This window comes from Pogona vitticeps, chromosome 5 (genome assembly GCF_051106095.1).
Source record: "Pogona vitticeps strain Pit_001003342236 chromosome 5, PviZW2.1, whole genome shotgun sequence".
Lineage (NCBI taxonomy): Eukaryota > Metazoa > Chordata > Lepidosauria > Squamata > Agamidae > Pogona > Pogona vitticeps.
Window position 1 is genome coordinate 43,000,055 of NC_135787.1, and position 14,761 is coordinate 43,014,815.

A 14,761-nucleotide genomic window follows, 5' to 3' on the forward strand; every position below is an offset into this window, starting at 1 on the left:
GGAGGAAGGAAGGAAGGAAGGAAGGAAGGAAGGAAGGAAGGAAGGAAGGAAGGAAGGAATCTTAATTTCCCTTACTTGTTTGTGTAAAACTTGACTTTTTCTAACCTTTCACCTCTGTTAAAAACAAGCAAAAGTAAAAATTGGTTATGAAAATAACTGTTTGAAAGCAAATAACTGTTTGATATTTCTGCACATGGTGAGAACATGCAAGTGAATTATGCTGAGTGGCTGATAGACAGCACGTGACATTTCTTGCTGTTGTGCAGAGAGTCAGTAGCCATGGGAAGAGAGAGAGAGAGTTGGAGTCAGTCAGTATCAGTGAGTGAGTATTCGGACAGACTTCATGATTGTGTTTCTTTGATTTCTGTTCATAAAGCCGTTTGGTTATTATAAAACTGTTTGGTCAGATAAAGTGACTTTTCAGTATTATCACAGTGAATTTTGTAGCAATACATTTTGGCTGAGCCTCAGAATGGATCGCTAGCCAAATTTGAAACATAAAATAACTGATGATATTATATTACCAGCTGCAAAAATCATGGCTTCTACATTGATCAGTGAGAAAGCTGCCAAGGACCTTTCCTTAATACCTTTGTGAAATGACACTGTTAAGAAGCAAATCAACTGTTTGTCAGGCAATATCAAGGAACAATTATTAGAAAGATTTTGCATGCCCCCCTACTTTGCACTTCAATTGGCGAACAGCATAGATATAAGAGGCAAACAACCTTATTGTGCTATGTTAGATATGAGCATGATAGAAATGTTTTTGAAGATATATACTGTTCATCTCCTTGTTGGTACACACTACAGCTGAAGAAGTATGTAACAGCTTAAACAAGTTTATAACATGACATGGACTGATTGAAATGCATTGGAATTAGCACAGATGAGGCATTAGCAGTGTCTGGAAACCTCTGTGATACCCGCTCCCCAGGTCGTGAGGTGATATTGGGAGTGCCGTCTTGCCCTAGAGCCTCCGTGGGCACCCAGACAGCACCCAAGCCATTTCCACCCCGGATGTTACACCAGGCAGTGGATACCGTTGATTTAGAATGGGGCGTGAAAGGGTTAAGTATAGGGACCCAGACTCCTCAGGTTTGGGCGGGAAGAGGTTGGAAGGAGCCAGAGGAGGGAGCGGCAGGGGAGGTCAGTAGCCGGTGTGACGTGGACGAGGGTGGATGGGAATGGGTGTCCATCCAAGACCCTTGGACCGGCCAGTGGGAACAGGTGCGTCTCACTAGGAGGGAGGCTGAAGAGAAGAGAAGGAGAGAAATGGTAGTACGCCCCTCTTACTGGGGAGAAAGGGAGACCAGGGAGTGGCGACGTAAGTTGGCTGAGGAGAAGAAGAAAGTGGAGAAAGAGAGAGAAGAAAAGAGGCGATGGCATCTGGAGGAATTGAGGAAACTGGGTTGCTACCAGGACCCTGGGGCGACTCAAGGACGGAGAACCATGTACCTTGGGGATATGCAGGGTATGAAGAGGCCACCCCACTATTGATACCAGATCCAGATGACTTCGAACCCGAAGAACCCTGACGGGTTCAGGCCGGTCCATGGGCTTCGAAGTCAAGTAATCCGTTTGACGAAGATTGGGTGCCCCTGATTGAGCCGTTGCTCCCTCAGGAGAAGTTTATCCCCAGCTTAATAGACACTTCTATACCCTTTCCCCAGTTAATAAATGAAGACAAGTTGTTTGGTACTAAGGCGTCTCCTGTTTTATTGGGGTCGGGGGAGGCGAAGACAAAGGGACCCTCACAACCTCACTGGACTTGTAGCATGGATTAAGGAAATCATAATATTGGTGACTTGGTCCCATTGCTGTATACATAGGGAAGCTCTAGCTGCTAAGAAGATACCGGAAAAAGTAAAACAGATCTTAAAGGAATCAGTCAAAATGGTTGATTTTATAAAAAGCAAATCATTGACTTCAATACTTTTTAAATAGCTATGCAAAGATATGGACAGTGAACACCACCAACTTTTGCTACATTCTGAAGTTTGTTGTCTATCACAAGGTAAAGTTTTGTCTCATTTTTGGGAATTGAAGATGAAATTAGATTATTCCTCATGGTGAAGCAATTTCACCTCAGCAATCATTTGACAGATTTTTCCTGGTTAGTCAAATTATCAGTTCTCTTATTTTGATACAACTGTTGATTCTCTGTTGTTCAAGTTTAAATCCAAGAAGAGACATGATATTACCAGACTATTTACCTTTATTTCATTAATTACCTTTATTTCTAAACATTTTTTCCAAGAAAAGTTATCCTTTGTCTCAATAGTCTTCCAGATACTGTAGTTCAATCCCTTGTCACCTTTCTGTAGTCTAGGAGAATCAGAATTGTACATTTATCCAGAATTAGATAGTCATTAGTTTTTCACTATCTTTGACTCTTTTTCAGTCTTTCAGTGTTCAGATAGAACTTCTGCTTGTCACATTACTTTCAATTTGATATGAAGTTCATCTCCTTGCTGTGCTGGTATCTAATTTCTTTTTGTACAGTAACTCTTGGATCTATCATATCTTGGCATTTTAATTATGAGATCTAAATTAACACCTTGACACAATATCTGTAACTCTGCTGTGAACTGTTTTCCACAGCTTGCCAAGATTGTGATTTCTTGATCCTTTTATTTTTAACTACCTTGATGAAAGATTCATGTAGGAGGTTGCTGTGCATCTGTAGATTTTTTTTAAAAAAAAAAAATTGAAAATGTTAGGTGTGGCTGGATATTCTTCCAGCCAACCTGAGGGTTGTCTTGAGGTGTTAATATGGTTCCTTCCTCTGTAGAAGAGAAGAGCCAGGATCACTATTGGCCTTAGAATGAAACAAACCTGACATTTCAAGAAAAAAAGCCATTGGATTTATATATTACCCAAGAAGAAGCAAAAACTGCAAAAACACAAATAAAACCTGCTGTGGTGAGAAATGAATAATTTAACATCACAATTTCTAGCTGTACTCTTTTTACTATGTTGTCCTGTGAAGTAAGTTAAAACAAATCAGGGCAGTCAGTGGTAGAGAGATGAAGCACTATGTCACAGACTGCAGGAAACAGTTATGAGAAAGCACAAGTAGAGAATCTGTGTGTATGCATATAAACAAGAAATGAACCACCATAATGGTTTTGACTTAGGTTCTGAAACCCAACATTGTCACTTTAAAAAATCATGACCTAATCACAAAAAGAACAATTGGCCAATCCAGTTTCAGAATATTGATTGTTCCTTGTGTATATATATATATTTTTAAAGATTCAATATTTGTTATATAGAATGGACAGCATGGTCTTTGGCATACAGTAGGTCTTAATTAAAAACCAGGTGTACCAGAGATTTAGAATTCATGGTCCACTGTAAGTTTATACTGAAAGGCAGGGAAACCAGGAATATGTGGGCATGTTGCAGATGCATTTAAATGCATGGTCAGTGTGACCACAACTTCGAGCTTCCCACTGTGCTAACCTGAACAGGAACAGGTGACAAAGACAGAGAGATCTCCATATTGCTGTGAAGCTCTGTGAGTGGCTATTTCACCAATTTACTTCTTTAGGGACATTTTCAGGATAATATCCTGCTCTAAGCTTGATGGAGGAAGAGTGAGTAGCAAAAAGAATTTATTATTTAGAATTAATTAAAAGAACCAGAATGTTTTACTAAAATATATACTGTATATAATAGCTTTCCAGTCATTTATTTGGAAAGGGAATGTTGTCTTAATGGAGGCATTGGTTGTCAGATGTCTTCTTGTAATCCACTGCCGGAACTCGCTGAGAGGTGCTCAGTACGTTTTCCTTTACAAGCCAATTGTAAATACAGACCTACAGAGCAGGTCTCAGAAGCCTATGTCATAGCTGACATCCCAATAAAAGGTTCATTTTAATCCCGAGATGAATTCAGACAATCATTCGCAAGCATTTAAAAATTCATCTGGGTATCTGAGTAAGAGTATTTCTTTTGTTGCAATAATTCCAGGTAGCTCTAGACTTGTTAATTTTACAAGCCTTTATTCTTCTATATAGCTTCTAGGTTCATTACTTCAAAATAGCAAATGCAGAATATATTGAAGACATATGCAAGTATCTTACAACTATGAAAAGTTGCACACATTCAAATACAAAACTTTGATTCTAATCAGAATAAAATTCATACAGAATAAAGGAGCTTCATAGCTTATAAAGGCAAAGAATACATCTCTAGAGCATGTCATTGAAAAACTAAAACATATACTTCAAAAGCTGCAAAAAATTCTTAAAAATGCATGAAAAAATGTTAGTTCTGACAATAAGAAAATATAAAATGAAAAGCATTTCTGAGGCTCTAAACTTGTTTAGACATGCACAAAATCAGTACATCATAATATTCTCACCCACTTCATATTCTTACTCATGGAGCCGCTTCCTTATATATCTCCTTGGATAAGATGTCTTTTGCAGCTGTTGCTGTTTCTGATTCTCCGTATGGCAGTGTGAGAAAAAAAGGCTGCTTATCCTTTAAGTTATTGTTTATCTAATTTGCTATGTAGTAGTGACTGTGGCTTAAGAGCAACAAATTTGTTGCTAGTTAACATTAACTGCTAGACAGCAATGAACTCTGCCTATTAGCATGGAAATGAACACTCATAAATCACATATCCACTGACAAGTGGTTAATTGCCTGTATTTACACCAATTACCCATCAGATGTCAGTGTTTACTATCTTCCTGTCTCTTGTGTATACAGTGGTGCCTCGACTTATGAACTTGCGAACTTTTTGAGATACGAAAAGCTCTGTTCGCAAAATATTGCTTTGACTTGCAAACGGAGCTTCAAGTTACGAACAGAAAAACCGCAGGGGAGGCGGAGAAAGCGCGAAATTTGAACTTTCAGTTGACCTGAAAGAGGCTGCTTGTCTACTGTCTCGCTCATCCCAGCCGTTAGAGAGTGGATAGGGAGAGAGTCTTTAGACTGCCTGGTATTGCCTGATATTGTACAGTACTAACTGGTACGGTACTGTACTATACGGGCTGTATTTTTTTGTTGCTTTTTTGATTTTTGACTTTTTTAAAAAAACAGAGGCTGCCTGTTCTGGGTGAGTACATGCACTATACTGTATTTACTGTACTATACAGGGTTTTTTGCAGCTTGGTCGGGGGCTAGGGCTAGGTGGTGGGTTATGTTTCTGTGCTGTGATGGGTCTTGCAGTGTGGATTTAAAATGTGAAAAATAGACTGTAATATTAAATTAAAATTAAATGTGAAAATTAGACTGCAATTTTAAAATGTAAAATTTATTTATTTGTTTTTGCCTTCTGTGGCTTCTAGGGTTTGTGTACTGTGACCTATCTTTTGTTTTAAAAGGTGTGTGTTTAAAATGTGGCTCCAAGGTCTGTCTCTTTTAAAATCAGAAAATATTCTGTGAGGGGCTGTGGTGCTTGTTGATGCAGGCTGGCAGGCTCTAAAATGGAGTTTAAAATGCAGTTTTAAAATGGAGTCTACTGTAGACTGAAGGCTCTCCCCCACACACACATCCATTGTCTTTTCTCTCTCTCCCTCTGTGCTCTTTTTGTGATGAGGAGTTCTGTGCTGGAATAATGCTTGCTGGATTCTGTGGCTTTTAGGGTTTGTGTACTGTGACCGCTCTGTCTCTTTTAAAATTGGCTTGGTTTAAAAGGTGCTTGTTTTTAAAGGTGTTCTGTTTAAAGTTTGTTCTCCTGCCCTTTTTTAACCTAAAAGGTGCTTGAGTTAAAAGGTGTTCTGTTTAGAAGGTGTTCCCTCCCCCCTCCTTTCCTGTCCTTTTTTTACCTAAGTTCATCTTAGCTCAAAAGAAGAAAAATTCTCCCCCTAGTGGTAGAGTACAGATTAACCGGTTTTGCATTAATTCCAATGGGAACTAATGCTTTGACTTAAGAACAGCGCCACTACATAAGAACCAAAAACAGCTGAAACGGATTAAATGGTTTTCAATGTGTTCCTATGGGGAATGGTGATTCGAGTTGCAGCCACTGTTCCAATAAGGGTTAATTTCATAAGTTGAGGGACCACTGTATATTGGGGGGGGAACTAAATAGATGGTTGCCAAAGAACTGTTAGAGTCTCATTGACCTTGGTTTGCTGGCGTATATTGGAACAATATTTCCATGCTGAAAGTTTTAAAATACTATATTTTTAGGGCAATTTTCTATACCTGTATAATTGTTCCAACACTCTTAAACAGATAAGGTATCAAACCTTGACTCCACCATATTAGATGCATGGATTTTTATACAGTAACTGGATTTTTACAATGCTAAATCTTTTAGTGCAACAGGAGGAAGCCTCCTGCCTAATAATAATGAATGACTATAATGCCATCTTTGTTTTTCCTCATCACATAAGGAAGCTAAAATGTAAGTGCAAATGCTAAATCAAAGCTGTTGGGAAATACAGTGGTGCCTCGACTTACAAACGTCCCTATTTACAACCATTTCGAGTAATGACCAGCTCTGGCCGCAAAATTTTGTTTCTACTTGCGAATGGAGCTTCCACTTATGAACAGAAAAAAGGGGAAAAGGCAGGGGGAAAAGGCAGGAAATTCAAATTGCTAACTGTAGGTGGCAATGAAGTTGCTTCTTTTTAGCTGTTTCGCCCCAGCAGTTAGAGACTGTGTGTTGTTGGAGGAGGCTTGGGGCTGCCTCCTGCTTCTGAGAGCGTGTGTGTGTGTGTGTGTGTGTGTGTGTGTGTGTGTGTGTGTGTGTGTGTGTGTGTGTGTGTGTGTGTGTGTGTGTGTGTGTGTGTGTGTGTGTGTGTGTGTTTGCAGGGAGGCTTCGGGCTGTCTTGTAAGGTAAGGTGCTGTTTTCTACTTTTTAAAAACTGTTCTGGGTGTTTTTGCAGCATGGTTTTGAGCTGGGGGGTTATGCTTCTGTACTGTGATGGGTCTTGGGAGGTTTGTTTGTTCCCCCCCCATTTCCAATGGGTCTTGGGGGTTTTGTTGCTTTTTGGAGTGTTTTTTCCCCATTTCTGATGTGTCTTGCATGCTTGTTTGTTTTTCTCCCCCCCCCCTTCAGCCAGAAGGAATTAATCACATTTCTAATGAATCTTGCAGTGATTTCTTTCTTTCTTTCTTTATTTTTAGTGTTTTTTTTCCTTTGGCCAGAACCGATTAATTGCATTTCAGTGCATTCCTATGGGAAATGGTGCTTGAACTTACAACCATTTCGAGTTACATCCATCTTCTGGAATGGATTGTGGTCGTAAGTGGAGGGACCACTGTAGCTAAAGAGTGCTTAAACTCTCTTTGTCCATGTTAGAAAAGTGTTGTTGCATTAATTGGAATTGTTTCACAGCTTTTAAATGCAACACATGTGTATGTATTATAGATAGTATGACTGCCTACCAGACCAGTAGAATTTGTTTCAGTGGTTGGTCTTCTTCAAGTTGCATCTTTTTCAGATGACTGCTTTGGTAAGGGATTGTTAGAAATTACTTCTGAATTTCATCTCAGATAGTGTTATTTTGTACCACACTAGTTGTACAAGTTGTTTTTGTAAGGGATTCAGACTGGAGCCCTCCCATCTCAATGGGTTTAGATGGTAACCCAATTCTATCTTTGAATTGATAATGCAGTTACTGTGTGCATTTTGGAGTTCATATCTGTGCCGCACTATTTCCCTTTAAGCAGGATCCGCAGGTATAACATGCTATGTGTGTATTCAACTGGACATTAATTGAATGACTCAATAAAAACATACTCTTGCTCCATTTGCTGGTTCCTGCAGTTCATCACATTTGGAACAGAAGATAGCGGAAGATGGCCCATATTGATATAAGTATCTCCTTCTCCTGAATGATACTTTGTGGCGAACAGCCCACATGTCACTCCTGTCAGTCATTTTAGAGCTCTAATGCAGGAGCCTATGACAGGACAGGAGGGGCAGAGTCAAGGCAACTGGGAGTGCCAGAGAGGCAGTTAGAGTGGGACAGAGACAGGGTTATAAGAAAGATGGTGAAGCATTCAGACAGTTAAAGAGAAGACTGAGAACTGGTTAGACAAGATATTAGACAGTTGATGTGTTAGAGATTATTAAAGAGTTAAAAGGAAGTACATAGACAGGCAGCATATATTGAGACTATGATTAAAGTACAGTAAATGAATACAAGCAATCTTCCAAGTACAGTCATGCCCGGCTTTACGATTGCCCCGCATTACAACAACATTTTAGCGATCACAAAACGATGGTCTGAATAGGCTTTTTTTGCTTTGTGATGATCGGTTCCCTGCTTCGGGAACCAATTCTTTGCAAAACAAGGATTTTCCTACAGCTGATCAGTAGTTTCAAAATGGCCGCCGGGGACATAAAATGGCTCCCCACTGTTTCTGGGATGGATTCCTTGCAAGACAGCCACCAAAAATGGCTGCCCTATGGAGGATCTTCGCTGGACGGTGAGTTTTTAGCCCATTGGAACACCTTAAATGGGTTTTAATGGGTTTTTATTTTCGCATTACGACGTTTTCATTCTACAGCGATTTCGCTGGAACGAATTAACGTCGTAATGCGAGGCATCACTGTAATCAAATATACATTTATTGAATAACTGATAAAAGAACATCTATGATTTTCCTTCTGTGATTTACTTAATACTCCATGAATAAATTTCATTATATTTGGCAGCAAGAGTGTGAGACTCATAATTTAATACAGTGAGGACAATATCCTCTGGTGGCAGCGAATAAAAGGTGGTAAAAGAACAAGTTGTGCCTAAAGGTGAACTTGTGTGAGAGGCAAAACACACAAGGGGTCACTGGGGGTGCGCAACATACCTTAATAACAATTTGTCCATTTTATAATTTTTCAAAACATGAATTACAAACTATTTTAGAGTTTATTAGTCAAGCTGAATAATAGGCAGGCTTCCCCCCTCCCCCACAACGTCTCCTGTATAGCTTTATTCCGTAGATTCTGTAGATTCACAGATTGGTGAGTGTGTGTGAGAGAGGAAGGGAGACTTAAAAGCAAAAGCAAAGCTGATGTCAAGAAACCTAATCCAGAAGTTTTCCAGTCATCTGAGCTAGGATTTTAGCATGCACTGCGGCCACAAGAGAGAGGGAATCATAAGTCAGGAAAATGGGATCCAGTGGAGGACACATTTTGTATGTTCGTTCTTTTCAGGCCAGCCCTGTGGCCTCAGTCTAACTATAGGAATATAACTGCAGCAAAATCTATGTATTTGCCTTAATCCATAAGGTCTTATCCCAGGAGAAAGTGTAAATGGGACTACAGTCCTAATCATGTGCAAAGGCTGATGACCTCAGACAGAGATGAGTGTGCCTGTCTCTGAATCTGTGTCTCTCTTGGACAATGCTGGGTTACTATGTAGTGCTTATTTATTAAATTTATATCCCACTTTCCCTCCCCCCAAAGGACATTGAAGATGATATTGTAATAAGAATGCAAATGTGTAGCAAGATGTGCCTTACCAGTAAATGTGAAGCTCTCTTCCTTGTGGTGTTCTCCCTTTCTTAGTGGATTTTTCTTTTATTACCGTAGTTTTATTGGAGCCCTTGCACAAATTTCTACTTTCTGTAATTAGGATAGAAACATTTGTTTCCAGTATGTGACTTTTAGTGTTACTAAGTAGTGATGCTACTAGTTGCTTGTTAACATGACTTTCCGTTATGAATTGTCATTTTTGTTTCTGCTGAACTAGCAGGTGAAGTGGCTTAAAAACAATATTGTCTAATCTCTTTGAATATGTTTCTTAATGTCATATGCATACCTGCAAATTGGACATAGCAATATCACACAAATTTACTGCAAGAACTCTTGCTATGTTATGCAAATATGAACTGCAGGTGATATCTAAAACACCATCTTAAGGTATCAAATTTGCAGAAACATGAAAATAGACCCAATATGCTATTTAAGCACAATTAGGCTGAAACTGAAATGATTTATTTCTAAAATTAATATTCTCATCCTCTGAAGTTTTACATAGCCTGTGACTACAAATTCGTTTAGATTAACGGTTACTTGAAGCAAATATGTTTAGATCTAATTTCACTAGTATGTGAAAAAATTGCTTTATTTTAAAAAAATAACAGATGTATTGTGTTCCCAAGAAGTCTGGTGCAAGGGAGGAATTGGGAAAAAAATCCTTTTTTGTATTTAAATATTTCCAAGCATCAGCTCAATATGAGTTAATTCAGTTCATTTATGCTGCTGGTAGTAGTTGGATAGACATGTACTCTAGCCATACCTCTGTTGTTGGATATCTGAAATTCACATGCTTATTTGGATTTTAATTTGCATGCAAATGGTTGGGTGATAGGTATTGTTGAACGTTAACCATATTTATTCAGAAAATTATCTAGTATCCAGCATTATCAATTGTCCAGATGATGTTGCAGTTATGTCAGTGTGCTAATTTTATGAATGGACAGCTGACTTGTCATTCTCTTCCAGTTTTAGTGAACAGCAATTTCATGGATAGTTAAATTTACTTTTAGCCTGAAGCTACCCATTAGTTAAGATAGTGCAGTACAATCAGTGGATTCAGTTTCAAGAGACACGGGATTCATTGCAAATTTTAGATTTCATTGTGTTTTCTAAAATAAGCAACATGCTGCATTTTAGGGTTTTTTTAATAATGCCATTTCTCTGTCTTATTTTTCAGATGATAGTCTTAACCCTCCAAAAGAATGCACACTCACAGGTAGCATGGATTCTTTATCATCTCAGTCTCCCACAATGGCTGGTCCCAGCAGTCCTCCAGATGCACAAAAAAACCATCTTATAAGTGATGGTGGTGACACAGTAGATTGGGCAACAAATCCGTAAGTGACAACATTTCTCTTTGAAGGCAGGGCAGAATTCATTGCTCCCCAAACTGATAGCACAACTCATTTGGTAGGGTTCCTGATCCTCTTTAGCATTTTCAAGAGGTTGCAGAATGTGCAGTGGGAAGGAGGGGGCAGAAATGTCTACTTTTGCTAGCCTTGTCACTTTCACCTAAGTATAGATCCAACTAGTTAGCTCTAGAATGAAGTACTGTAAATTTCAATTTTCATTTTTTTCACCCAGGCAACTGCTTCTAAAATGGTATTGGATCAGTTTAGTGGAAGTATCATCTTGTGTGTTCTCACTTATATGGAAGGGATCCTCAATTTTCTTGGTAAACCTCTGTTTCACTCCTTCCTTCCTTGGCTACCTGTACAAGGAAATGTGGGTGTTCTGTATTCACCCCCCTGCTCTTCCCCCAAGCTTCACAAAATATTGCTTCCTCGTGTAATCCGTAGGCTCTGATTGCTACTCATCTATGCTATCTTTCTTCAGTCCCTCCTGCCTACAGAATGGAAGTAATGATTTGCCTTAGGTTTGTTTTCATTTGGGAAAGTGCATCAAAATCATAGTACCATAGAAGGTCCAGGGATGTTATATAATTACCCTAAAGCTTTTACAAAGAATAGCTGCAGATGCATTGTAATGTGTCCCTCTTCCCCAAATAATATTACATCTAAAGGTTCAGTGCTTTGTGCAATCACTTGGAAAAGAGAAATGTGGAATCACAGTGGCAGTCACAGTGGAAGATTGAAGAGTGGTGCAGTTCTAGTCGTGTTTCTGTGTTGTGTAGCCCAGGGTAACATTCTATTCTGGGTTAAACCTTTTGTAGAAAGTGAATCATGCTAAGCCTTTTAAAAGGAGTGAATCTTTTACTGCCATTCAGAGAATGCAGAAGGAAACTTATATAGCTCATAGCTTGTTAAAAAGTTCCTATTATTGCTTTTGCTTGCTCTCTCTCTCTCTCTATCTCCAACTGCTCAGAGTCAGGTTTGTCTGTTTTTAGTTCTTCAAAAACTGCAGCGCCTATTCCGAAGACTCTACAGTTAGGACGAAGGTCCCTTCATAAATGACAAATTTTCTGCTCACTTTTCATTCCTATGTAGGAAATGCAATGTACACTAAGAGTGCAGCCATGTTGGAGATCCTAACCTGTGGGACTCTTCAGACTGTACACAAGGCTGATGGACATTCATGTTTGTTACCCATAATGATATACAAGTGAGGAATATGCAGTTTCCTATATAGAAGTGATACCTTTGTCATGACAAGTCCTTAAAATAAAGCACAGGCAAATAGATATTCAGTCTTCAGAGCAGTGGTAAATTGTAGCTTTTTGTAATTTTCCAGCCTCATAAAAACTAAGAAGATACCACAGTATGTAAGTCCAGAAGTAAAGTTAGAAAGAAAGCAACTGGATGAAAGAAAGCCACCATCTCTGTAGTATGGTACAAAGGACTGTACTACAAAGAGTTATGCAGAAGTGTGCAGGGATGCTCTTTAAGCAGTATGGCACTCAGTGATCAAGGGGCCAGGACTCTTTGTGGATTCCTGATGGCTAGTTCTGTAGCATATCTCATATGTGGCTTAGCTGTCACAGGAATGGCAGAGCTATTACATAATGCAGATCAACACAGAACACAACTAGAAAGAGGCATATATAATATTTATATTTCAGTCATGCCTGAATGTTTTGACAAGGAGATTAGACAGCACTAGGCACAAAGAAGTCTGAGTTACTGATTTTTGCAGCCTTGTCTTGTTTTGCAGTTTCCATAATGCTGGCCTTTTGTTCAGTTACTACACTTAGCATTTGATTCAAATGGTAATTTTAAATTTGTTGAAGCTCTGCTGGTGTTTGGTTTTCAATGGCTTCCCTCTGCAGTCTAACATAATGTTTGCTGGTGTTGTCCAGTACTGTATTTTGAAGTAGAATTTCATGTCCAGCTTGTTTCAGGGCATGTTCAGCTACAATTCATTACAGAAAAAGAAATAGAGGGCCAACTCCCTTTCTTAGATGTCATGGTCATATGCAAACCTGACCTCCTATTGGGACGCAAGGTCTACAGAAAACCCATCAACACAGACCGGTACCTACACAAAAACTCTAACCACCACCCATAACAAAAAAGAGGCATAATCAAAACACTGGTACACCGTGCAATTCGGAACTGTGAAGCTCAATTTCTCAGCACCAAACTCAACCATCTGAATTGGGCCCTACAGACAAATGGCCATTCCAAGAATGAAATCGCAAGAGCCGTCAAAACAAGAAAACAACACCAAACTGAAGAGGGAAAACAGCCACCTACAAATAAAGTATTTCTGCATACATCAAAGGGTCACGGACTGCATGGGAAACATTTGAAAAAACACAACCTACAAACAGTATTCAAGCCCACCACAAAAATACAACAAATGCTACGGTCAGCAAAGGACAAAAGGGACCCCCTCAACACTGCAGGAGTATACCGGATACCTTGCAGTTGTGGCTAGGTATATATTGGAACCATAAAATGCAGCATCCACACCAGAATCAAATAACATGAGAGACACTGCAGACTAAAACAACCGGAAAAATTGGCAGTAGCTGAACATGCCCTAAAACATGCTGGACATGAAATTCTATTTCAGAACACAGAAGTACTGAACAATACCAGCAATCATTATGTTAGACTGCACAGGGAAGCCACTGAAATCCACAAACACCAGCACAGCTTCAACAAAAAAGAAGAAAGTCTAAAACTCAACAAAGCCTGGCTCCCAGCACTGAAAAACACAGTGTGCAAAAGGTCAATGAACTCTACCCAGCCATGTGGCCAGTGATCACTGCACACAAAAGACCAGCTAACAACACCCATCAATCACAGCGACAGATCATCTCTCCCCCTTATCATAGCAATACATCAACAACAAAAAAGCACCCTGATCACCATGAACACACAATCTCCTGAAAAGGACAAAAAAAGCTGATCCCACAGCTATAAATACTCAATTGTCCCACAAACTGCACCAGAGCACAGACAGAGTTCTGACTCCAATCCTCTGAAGATGCTGGCCACAGAGGCTGGTGAAACATTAGGAAGAAAAACCTCAAGAACACGGCCAGACAGCCCGAAAAACCTATAACAACCATTGGATCCTGGCCATGAAAGCCTTTGAGAATACAACTCAGATAAATATTGGATAATTTTTTTTTAAAAGGAGTTTATTTCAAAATATTAAAAAAGATCTCTAGCTTATTTTCTCCCAGGTTTCCAACCTCCCCACCCATTCTCCCCAAACTGAACTATACCAAGCAATACTGTTCTTTGTCAAAGAGAGATGGGGACACCTCTCTTCTATAGGTAATATTATTTGCTTCATTTCAGCCACTTTTCATTGTTTCGTGTTTTTCAGATTTTTTTTTTGTATAAGTTTCCACCTTTCTATTTCAGTACCTTTAATATTCTAATGTTTTACAATCTCAATAATCAATTGGGTTTATCTTTTTAGGTATAAGTTTACCATTACATAATGGTGAGATGTAGTATATACAGTGAGTGAGTGATCTCTGAAATTCAGTATTCATTTATATTGCTGAAGCCCAGTCTTCTCTTTTAATGTGAAAGTATGAGTGGATTTGAGAGATGTGATGAATTACAAATAATAGTCCAAGTGGATGTATGACAGACAGCTTTCTTTTTAGTTGCATCCATAGAGAGTTTTCAACATTCTTTTCAGAAATAGGACTTTCCTTTGCCGCATTGTAGGCCATGAACTCTTCATATATATCCAGAAGCTGTATCTGACAAGAATACTGCAGTAGGTTTCTGAACAACCACACTGAATTTCTCATGAAGCAAAAGAGAAAGTAGTGTGGAGCAGGTTTATTATGCTATTAAAGTACAGTGGTGCCTCGCATAGCGAGGTTAATCCGTTCCGGATTAACCTTTGCTATGCTGAAGCATCGCTGAACGGGGC

At 39.2% G+C, this 14,761-nt stretch overlaps 1 protein-coding gene across 5 annotated transcripts in view; it reads left to right on the forward strand.

Annotated features, from left to right (window-relative positions):
• The window catches only part of ARHGAP10 (Rho GTPase activating protein 10), a 145,959-nt gene that overhangs the window by 112,012 nt on the left and 19,186 nt on the right, over window positions 1-14,761 (forward strand). For all 5 annotated transcript variants that reach the window (XM_078394762.1, XM_078394761.1, XM_078394763.1 and 2 more), the window contains exon 21: window positions 10,635-10,794. In XM_078394762.1, coding sequence (XP_078250888.1) covers window positions 10,635-10,794 — 160 coding nt within the window. The remainder of the gene's footprint in view (window positions 1-10,634; window positions 10,795-14,761) is intronic.